The sequence below is a fragment of the Contarinia nasturtii genome, unplaced genomic scaffold (genome assembly GCF_009176525.2).
Source record: "Contarinia nasturtii isolate CC-2019 unplaced genomic scaffold, AAFC_CNas_1.1 Cnas_scaffold_4311, whole genome shotgun sequence".
NCBI classification, from domain to species: domain Eukaryota; kingdom Metazoa; phylum Arthropoda; class Insecta; order Diptera; family Cecidomyiidae; genus Contarinia; species Contarinia nasturtii.
In genome coordinates this window covers 2,885,979-2,895,989 of record NW_022201606.1, presented here as the reverse complement: position 1 = coordinate 2,895,989, position 10,011 = coordinate 2,885,979, and the positions used below count along the sequence as shown (strand labels likewise).

The 10,011-nt window shown below is 36.1% G+C and overlaps 1 protein-coding gene across 2 annotated transcripts; it reads right to left on the bottom strand.

Moving 5' to 3' along the window:
• Positions 1–1,254: 1,254 nt before the first annotated feature.
• LOC116350570 (chromodomain-helicase-DNA-binding protein 1) lies at positions 1,255–9,291 on the bottom strand. 2 transcript variants are annotated; one of them, XM_031782394.1, is made up of 11 exons: positions 8,963–9,291; positions 7,913–7,983; positions 7,379–7,825; positions 7,094–7,285; positions 6,104–6,986; positions 5,133–6,020; positions 4,319–5,054; positions 2,246–4,196; positions 1,977–2,180; positions 1,785–1,913; positions 1,255–1,718 (listed from the first exon to the last, which is right to left on the bottom strand). In XM_031782394.1, exons 1-11 carry the CDS (start codon positions 8,969–8,971, stop codon positions 1,487–1,489), a joined length of 5,742 nt encoding a protein of 1,913 aa, XP_031638254.1. In that variant the 5' UTR covers positions 8,972–9,291; the 3' UTR covers positions 1,255–1,486. The 2 variants fall into 2 exon arrangements, with proteins under 2 accessions (XP_031638254.1, XP_031638255.1); XM_031782395.1 differs by having other exon boundaries at positions 2,246–4,190.
• Between the last annotated feature and the right edge of the window lie 720 nt (positions 9,292–10,011).

The window sequence follows — 10,011 nt, the reverse complement described above, 5'->3', positions numbered from 1 at the left end:
GGATACAATTTTTGAACGAAATGATAAAGATAAATTATTAAATATATTGGAATATTATTACATCTTTTGATAGATTATATCTTCTTCAAAATCAGCACCATTCTTATAAGCGGGGCTGTTTACAATGGCCACACACACATTACACACATTCATTCTACGGAATTGAAAATGTCATCAGTTCTATACCATTTCCGATCCATAAATATTCGATTCACTGCAATTATACGACTTAATCACCATTTCATGTTGCCGAACACAAAATACAAGTCAACGCAAAATATGAAACATACATTTACTGTCACATCATCAAACGCACTACTCTTAGATAAAAATCATTATCCACCAAAGAGGAAAAATTGGAAAATTAAAGAGAAAAATAAAAAGAATAAAATCAGTATTGTGTGTTTGCGCCAAACACGCATTTAGAACACACACACACACACCAATCAAGTAAATTCTTGATCAATTTTAACAATTTACTTCACACGTGCGATAGAACACAAAACAAATGCTTTGAAAATTATATTTAAAGTAAGTGACAACCAAATTATAAAAATTAAGATTAAACGGAGAAAAATAAAAAAAAATATTTATATGATTAGTAATTAATATGGATACCGAAAATATGTCGTTTCATTGATTATTATTTTGAAGGTTGGACACAAACAATTTACTTTTCTCGTAAGTATTTACCCTGTTGATGTTGTAGTCACAGCATGCTCACCATTTCAAAATCAAAACAAGTAATTTATGTTTTCAGCTGTTAGCAAAATGATCATTTATTTGACATTTTTTTGACATATCTTCAGACGTTTCTTTTCAATTTTATATTTACTTTCATTTATTTTCATCACAAAACAATTTCCAACATTTTCAATTTTTCCACTATTCCCGATGATTTAATTTGTTGTCTCTTGTTTTCGTTTGCAGTATTGATTAAAATTTCATTTTTATCATCATTAAATAAATATATTTTGATTGCTTAATTGCGACAATATTCAATTTTTTTTCGAATTCGTTATTTAGTTTATTGTTTATCGAGAAGTCGTTCATGTTTACACAGCTGAAGTAAAAATAAAACTACAGTCTCCATCAATTTTTTTATAATTAATAAAAATTTCACTTTTTTTTCAATCAATGTTGCACACGAATTTCTGTACAAAAGCATACATTCATTCACGAAGTGTATACAAAAACATATCTTTTTGTGCTGATCATAATTAAAATAAAGTTGCCCGTTCATCTTTATTATAATTTTTTTTTTTTTTTGTTGTTGTTTCTTTCACATAAAAAAAGATTAAAGATTGTTGATGTAATTGCGGTTTTCTCTCTGTTTACAAAGAGAACATCATTTCATTAGCTTAAACAAATAAGTTAAAGGAAAGGAATATCTAGTCGATAAATTTAAACATCACACATGAGACCGATTCTTTTCCGCATTGTTTCTTATCCTTTCGATTTTTTTTCAATCGGAGTTTGAGTTTTGTTATGAAGTACCCGATGGTGGTGGCGGAGCTCGTCGATCATATTCACGTCGATAATTATCAAATTCTTGTTCGCGACTTCTCCATTCGGAGCTACTGCTGTTGCCGGGCGGATATCTATAGGGTGCGGCATTACTGCTGTTCGCTGGTATCGATGCGGCATCTGGAGGGTAGTAAGGTGCATTGTGAGATATGTAATGATTACTTGGGTATCCCATTGGTGGCTGCTGATATCTGCAATTTCAACGATTTGGATTTAATTTCAACTTTAAAAACTTTATAAAAAATTTCCAATTTTACCTCCTTTTATTGTCAATGCCCCTTCGGTCTCTGTCACGATCTCTGTCACGGTGATCTCTGTTATCTCTGCTATGGTAACCATGTGGAGTTCCGCGATTGTAGGCATCAAAGCGTTTATGATCGTTATATCTTTTGGGACAATGTTACTTCATTAGTTTAATTCTTTGTTGGATTTTTTTTTTGCTTTTTTACCTATTGTCACGCCATCGCTCTGCATCACCCGAATTATACATTGAACGATCTCGCCCGTCGTAATTCTGCGGCACGCGTTGTGCGTTCGGCAAATGTGATGGATTTATTGGTTGAGAATGCGATCCAGAATTGTGCCGAACACGACCATGCTCGTGATCATTTGAATCCCACCTGCTGCGTTCTTCTTTGCCTGAACGACCACTTCTATAAAATCAATTGTTGTCATTAGTGAATATTCGTCGAAATTTTTTTTTTTTTTGGAAATGTACCTGTTGTCTGGATGTTGCCTTTTATATGATTTTGTTGGGGTGTCTTCAACCAGTTCGCCTTCTTCAAGCCTTCGTTTGCCTGAATCATCTTTATGCAAACCATTATCCATAGTGTTGTTCGTATCATCTTGCCGATGGCGATTGTGTTCTTCCTTTTCCCTTCGCTCTTTTTCCCGTTGCATTCGCTTCTTCTCTTTGCGCTGTTGTTTCTCGTCCAAACTTTGATTTGATTTATCTTTGTGGTCATGGCCGCTTTTTGAGTCTTTTGCCAAATCTTTTGAATTTTTGGCGGGCGATGTTGTTGTCGTTGATTTTGCATCACTTTCATCTTCGGCACGTTTCACTGCATGTCTGTATAATTTAAACAGTTTCTTTGCATCAAATTCGGTGAATTTTGAGACAAAGTGCCACAAATTGCTTCGCCATTCTTTGATTTTATCTTGTTCTTTGTACTCTGCCAGGCATAATTCAATTTGTTTGCCAATTCGAACTAGACATTCCCTCGTATGGCTCACTTGATCGGCATTGCTGAGACTTTGATCAGGGTTGTCGAGAGCCTTTAACGCTTTCTTAACGGGTCGCATTTTCTCTTTACATTCATTAAAAACAGATGGATCCAAACCGCCGAGCACATCCAGAGCACGTGGCTCATTGTTTGCAGTGAAATGCATCGGACCGTCAACTTTTGTTTTATTTTTCTTTTGTTCTTTATTAGCTTTTGTTTTCTTTGTTGAATTTTTGGCAGTTTCTTTCGTGGCAGACCCATTGCTAACTTCATCGTGGCTATTGGGTATATTTTGAGCAGTTTGATGATTATGTGGCTGGCTTTGATTTAATGCCGTGCGATCATTCGAATTGTTATTTTCATGTGCAGCGACAATCGGTGTATGATGATGATGATGATGTTCTTTTTTCTTTTTCTCATCGTCAGCCGATGAAATGTTTTCGTTTTCAATAATATCTTTGGATTTGGCCGGTTTCGGTTCTTTTGGTTTGCGTGGCTTTTTACCTTTGCCCTTATTCATTCCCTTTGTTAATTCCAAATTCTTTCGGATGATTTTGAGTAAGTATTCGGCACGTGATTGTAAGTGTTTTCCTTGTGGCTTCTTATTGCTGTCATTGGCTAAAATTTTCTCAGAAAGATTCAACGATGGATCCATTTTCATTGATTCCCATGACCCAATACCATATTGATAAATGCCCCGCAATAGTCTTGAATCATCTTCGGTGGTCCATTCTACATCAAAATTGGCCGGTCGCGTTTTAATATCGAAAATCCATTTTGAACGTTCTGTTGCATCGCTGGGTATTACTTGGTCCAAAGGTGCCAGTTCTTCTTCGCACGCCATCAGTGTTTTTGCATTGAACGAAACGCCACCAAATTTTATTGAGAATCCAGCACGAACACCTTTCTTCTTTCCACCCTCACCATCCTCTTCGGCAGCAGCTGCTTTGGCTGCCTTTTTATCGGGTTGCGGTTGTTCTTTGTGTTCAGCTAAGAATTTTACACAACGATCACGTAACATTTCTCCGATCTTTTTCAAATCGGTTAATGGCTTTTCCTGTAGTTCAGCATCTAATGCAATTGCATCCAGCCTTTTCAATGGCACCGGAAACTTTTTATAACTTTTGATAAATTTCCGTAGTTCAGCGTCAGTGAAATTACAGAATTTCTCTTTTAGTGATGGTCGTCCGCGTTTCTTCGGTCGATCTTCATCACTGCCGGCTGCACTTTCATTGTCACTATCATCGTCACTTTTTTGCTTCTTTCGTTTTTTGCCACGTTTTTCGTTGCCGCCGTCTGCTTGCTGATTGATTTGTTGTAGGGTTTTTCGATTTCGAGGTGGCAAATATAAATCTTCCATTTCCTTGTTACGCTCTTCCTCTTCAACTTTTCGTCGAATATGCTCGGGTATAATTTCATCCCAGTCTTGTGACGTCTCTCCTGTAACTATTTCAATAGTATTATTCTTAATGGTATGAACAAATGTTATGCGCCAGTTTATGGTGCACCGAATATAGTTTCGAATTGAATCAGATTTTGAAAATGGAATACTAGCAGAAAATACAAACCTTCGTTAATTGCATCGTTTCCTTTGCTCAATTTATTGTATGCAGATTTGGTCGATGGACTGACAACCGATTCTTCGGCGTCTTCATCAAATGCAGCAAATGAAGCAACCTTAAATGCAGAAAGGAGTTCATCGCCAACCATGGTTGGTGCTTCATCACGTGTCTCTGCCCGTCGTAGAATCTCATCAATATCACATATCAAATCGTCTCCATCGCCTTCAGCTTCATCCTTGAACAATTCCTCAGCGCCGAATTTTAAAATTGCCGATAAATCTTCTTTATTGAATGGTGTCGATGTCGACGAGCTATTTTTGTCCAAAACTGTTCTACCAGTTGTGTCCATCCGTTGAATAACCAAATGGTCAAGAACCATTTTTTGCTTGGCACGCTCAACAATATCCTCTTCAACACTTCGGGCAGTAACTAATCGATAAATGTTCACTTGATTCTTTTGGCCGATACGATGTGCTCGTGCCTGAGCTTGTAGGTCATTTTGTGGATTCCAATCGGAATCAAATATAATAACGGTGTCGGCTGTGGCTAAATTAATACCCAAGCCACCGGCACGTGTCGACAATAAAAAGCAAAAGTCCTGAGAACCTTCAGCATTGAAGTGATCCAATGCTTGTTTTCGAATTTCTCCTTTGATGCTTCCATCCAGCCGTTGAAATGTGAAATGCCTTTTTTGTAAATACTCTGCCAAAATGTCCAACATACGAACCATTTGACTGAAAATCTATTAAAAAAAATGTCATTCAGTAATGAGATATGTTTGATATAAGTTTGAAAATGATGAAAAAAGAGAAATACATACGAGTACACGATGTCCAGTTTCTTTGAGACGGCACAGAAGTTTATCGAGCAGTACAAGTTTGCCGGAACCTTTTAGAAGCATTTGAAGAGCATCGCCGTGATGGTACGCCTGCTCCAGTTCATTCTGTCGAATTAGCGACGCATGATTGCAGCATTTTTTTAATTCTATGACAATATTTAAGAATGTGCTCGACGAACCCTTTGATCCTTTTCGCAATGCATTAAAGTTCTTCGTTAGAATCCATTTATAGTATTGTTTTTGTATTGAAGTCATCTCTACACGTAATATTTGTTCCACTTTAGCCGGAAGACTCTTCTCTACGTCTTTTTTAACACGCCGCAATATGTATGGCTCCAATTGTTTGTGTAGCCCTGTATAACCCTTTTCGGCGGCATTTTCATGCTTTTCTTCAAATTCCTGCCAACTAGTGAATTTGGTCGGCATAATGAAATGCAACAGAGCCCATAACTCTTTCAGTGAATTTTGCAGCGGTGTGCCGGTGATCAAAAGGCGATGGTTCGTTTCAAATTCATACAATGCTTTATACAAGAGCGAATCATCGTTTTTCAAACGATGCGCTTCATCAACGAGTAATGCGGCCCAGCTAACACAACCCAAAAATGCTTTGTCCTTTAGCAAAATTTCATAAGTTGTGAGAATTGCATTGAATTTCAGTCGATTTGTACTGGCAAAGCACCATTCATATTGCCGAATAATTTCACGAGATTGAACATCGCCCAAATATGTGATTATATTCATTTCTGGTGCCCAAATACAAAACTCACGTTGCCATGCGGTCATCGTACTCAACGGCACAACACATAAAAATGGTCCGTGCAATGATTGTGATTTAAATAGATAGTTTAAAAAGCATATGGTTTGAATTGTCTGAAATGTGTATGGATAAATTCAAAATTAGCCTATATATAACATAAGTTTTATACGTGTATCATATTACGAGTGATAATTACCTTTCCTAGACCCATTTCATCGGCTAAAATCACAGAATTCTCTTTGCACCATGTTAATATTAACCAATTCAAACCGTCCATTTGATAATCACGTAGCTTGAGTCCTCTGTCCTCGCCCATATATTCCGGTTGCTTTTTTAGCTGTTGAAACTTTGGACGATATTTAATGACACGACTATGTCGAGATGGTGTTTGATTTGATTCTTCACGTCGATTAAAATCTTGAATTTTTTCCGGCCAATGGCGCAGCACAAGACTTGAATCCTCCCATGTTGCTTCGGAATATGGTAAACTTTCCCATTTGCACAAATAGTCTAATGCACCATCCGGCTTTTGTGATTCGGCTATAATTCGTTCGACATTGTTGTACGATTTCAGCAAGTCCTGTTGCAGTTCCAACTGGCATTCGTAGTAATCAATGTCCTCCACATTGGCATACTTTCGCCAATGTTCAATGTCACGCTCTTTTTTTATATAATTTTCAAGTTTTTTAATACCTTTGACTTTTTGTTCGCGTATCGTTTCCTCAGATTCCCATGTGCAATGAATGTATGACCAGCCCTTCCATTTGATTAAATACTGTTCCTCGATCTCACCATTTTGTTTTGATGATGACACTGTTTTGACATCGGCTTGTGAATCTGATGCGACACCATTCTGTTCCTCCGATGCATAGATTGTTGTCTTATTTCCTGTATCTCCACGTTTTCCCTTTCGTCGTTGAATCACTCGTTCGATCGTCTCGCTTTTATCCGATTCCTCTTGCGTCGCTAATACTGATGATTCATCATAGTCCACATCAATCAGGTCTTCCGAATCGGTCTTTTCATCTTCACTAGCCTCTTTGTAACTAACTGCAGCTGCCGCACGACGAGTCGCAGACCTATCATTTTGTCATACAAACATATTTATATAAATCACTTATTACTTCTTCATCACATTTCAATAGTTAACCACTCAAAAAAAAAAAAAAAAAAAAAACACACGCACCTCTTCGGATCGTCATCAGAGTCACTGTCAGACGAATAATTTTTCTTTCTGGCTGCTTTTCGTTTGGCTTGTTGTTTCTTTGTTGCAACAGCTACTTGTCTACGCGGTCTACGATTGTGATCACTATATTGTTCGTCCTCGCTATTGCTAGGCTCCATTGAAGCACTTTCTTCATCGGATGTTTCATCCCATCTACGATATCATACATAACAGCACAATTTAAATCAATAAATATATCTTATTCAATTCTATTCAATTTCTAAATCATCACAAAAAAACACATACTTTTTCCTTCGTCGATTATTTGCTGCTGTTCGTTTTGGTGGCTGTGGTGCTTTTCTAGGCCTTGTATTTCGCTTTGTAACCTGATAACTTTCATCATCATCGTCACTGCTTTTCGAATCCGCCTCTTGATTCCCTTCATTCTCTGCATTATCTGACTCGTTTGTGTCATTTGCACTACTCGCATTTGAATTATTTTGTTGTTCATTTTCATTGTCGGAACTATCATCTGAACTTGATTGCGAACCATCTGTGCCCGACTCTTCCGACGATGAATGTTTTGTTGAACTCTTTGACTGATTTAGTGATGATCCACCACTTGAATTATTGGCTATCGGGTTCGGTACATTTGCATTTGCGTTTGACTGACGACTTTGTCGTGATGGATTGCTTGAATTTGACGAGCTTGATGAGCCACTGCTTGACGATGATGTCGAACCATCAGAATCACTATGAATGGCATCAAAAATCCATTAAAAACACCATCAATTAACCACCAACAAAACACCACTTGAAAATCCAATTTCACTGAATTACCTATCGCTACCGGATGAAGAACCGTCACTGTTGCTGCCATCTCTATTGGACTCGAAACTTTCTTCAAGATCCTGTCGTTAAAAATGTAAACAATTCAATAAATCCGTGTAAAATCATGTAAAACTACCATTTTCTATAGATTATCAAGTAAACGTTCTTTGAATCTACACATTTACTCAACAAATTCACATGGTGGAGCCTTGGAAAATAAAGCATTCATTCATAAAATGATCAAATTGGGAAAAAAGCCGAAAAAATCACCACAAACTCTTTAAAACTACCAAAAATTGATCGATTTTTCAATGAAAACACAAACAAAGAGCTTAAAATGGAATTATTACAGAATTTCAAGGGAAAAAATTGACGAAAAATAGACAAAAATCATGAAAATATTTGTAAACAATCGATTTTTAAAGGTCATTGGCCGTATAAATTCAAAAAAGGCGCCAAAAACAACTATAACTTTTCATTTCAGTTTTTGATAATCACAATGAAAATTTCGATTTAACTGCGTAAAAGATGATTACGTAACCTTAAAATGTGATCATCGACGACTTGAAATGATGGAAAAACGTGAAAAATATAGAAAATTTCGTTAAAACCATTGAAATCGAGGTAATTAACCGTCGAATGATTGTTTTGAAGGCATTTGTTTTGGTTGAAAATTGTGAAAAAGGGTCCCCAATCAATTTGCAGAAAATCACATTTTTTCTACGTGGCAAGGTACAAAGTACGATTTACAGTCAAAAAATGCATGGAACACTAGATGGAAACCCAAAAAATCCACCACCAATCTTTGGGGTAAACAGAACAAATATTATCTTGATATCAGACCAAAACAACATGCATTGTGATACACAAATTTTTGAGCACATTGAATGAAATGCGTACGTTTTTGTCGAAATTCAATAGTAAAAATTCAATAGAAAATGGCCACACCCAGGAGTAAAAAAACTGTTGATCGATTGAAAAAATGTTGAATTTTTTAAAAATGTAAAAATTTTCCCGTAAAAATACCGATTCAATTGTGAAAAATCGACTTTTCTTTACCTGACTCATGTTTCATATAGAGACTGTATAGAATGTGTGTCGCATTGAACTATTCGCTTTCCGTGCATATGGCAAGCGTTCGAATAAAGAAATTTTTTCGCTGAGTTTTGCACTATGTATTGCTTACAATCCAATCTTGTTCTGCTTTTTTTTTGAAAAAAATTTCAGACCCAAAATTGACAATTAAATTCTTTATTTACTAAAAATATCGCTTATTTCAAAGGGAATAGCTTTTTTAAAGTTAAAATGAACACTACACATAAATGTTACACAAACTTCTTCTTCTAACCCATTTCACATTGATGCGTTAAACTACATTACAGTTTTTCACCGTCGTTACTGCCACTGTGGTTGTCTCATTGAAAACGATAAAATGGACGCCATGAATGAAAAATCTTGCAAGTATATGTATTGCTATTGTGCGAGAGCGAGACAGATATTGGTCACTCTAGACCGAAAAGACATACGATTGCTACAAAGCTTGTCATTTTAGATTTTTGTAGTGCATTAGAAAAAATGATTTTTGAAATGTAACCAATAATTCATTTCATATTTTTAAAGAAAAATATTTGTTGAAAATGAGACAAAAAAATAAATCAAGCAAATCGATGTATTTGTGTTTCATGATCGAAATGCATGTGTATGGGTGTATGTTTGATGGTTCGGTTAATTTGATTTCGAACGATAGCACGATAGGTATTCCATACAAGTGTACTTATCGCATATTCGCTGACAGCAGTGTGTCTCTTTTGTTCACATTCAATCTTTTTAGCTGCCATTCTCCATGCTGAACGATTGCGTTAGATTGTGTGCGTTTATCGCTTTGTTAATGCTGACTGAACGTTTTTTCTACGTACGTTCAATGCCAATCATCGTTAAAGAACTATTAAATACCAATCGATAGTTTCTTTTTTAATTACAAAATAATATAATTTTTAATTTTTATGATTTATATATCAATCATATACTTACACATTGCATGTTTTATATTCATTTGCACCTTAATTTCAAGTTGTTATCGATCTGATTTTAATGCTTCAGCGGTAAAT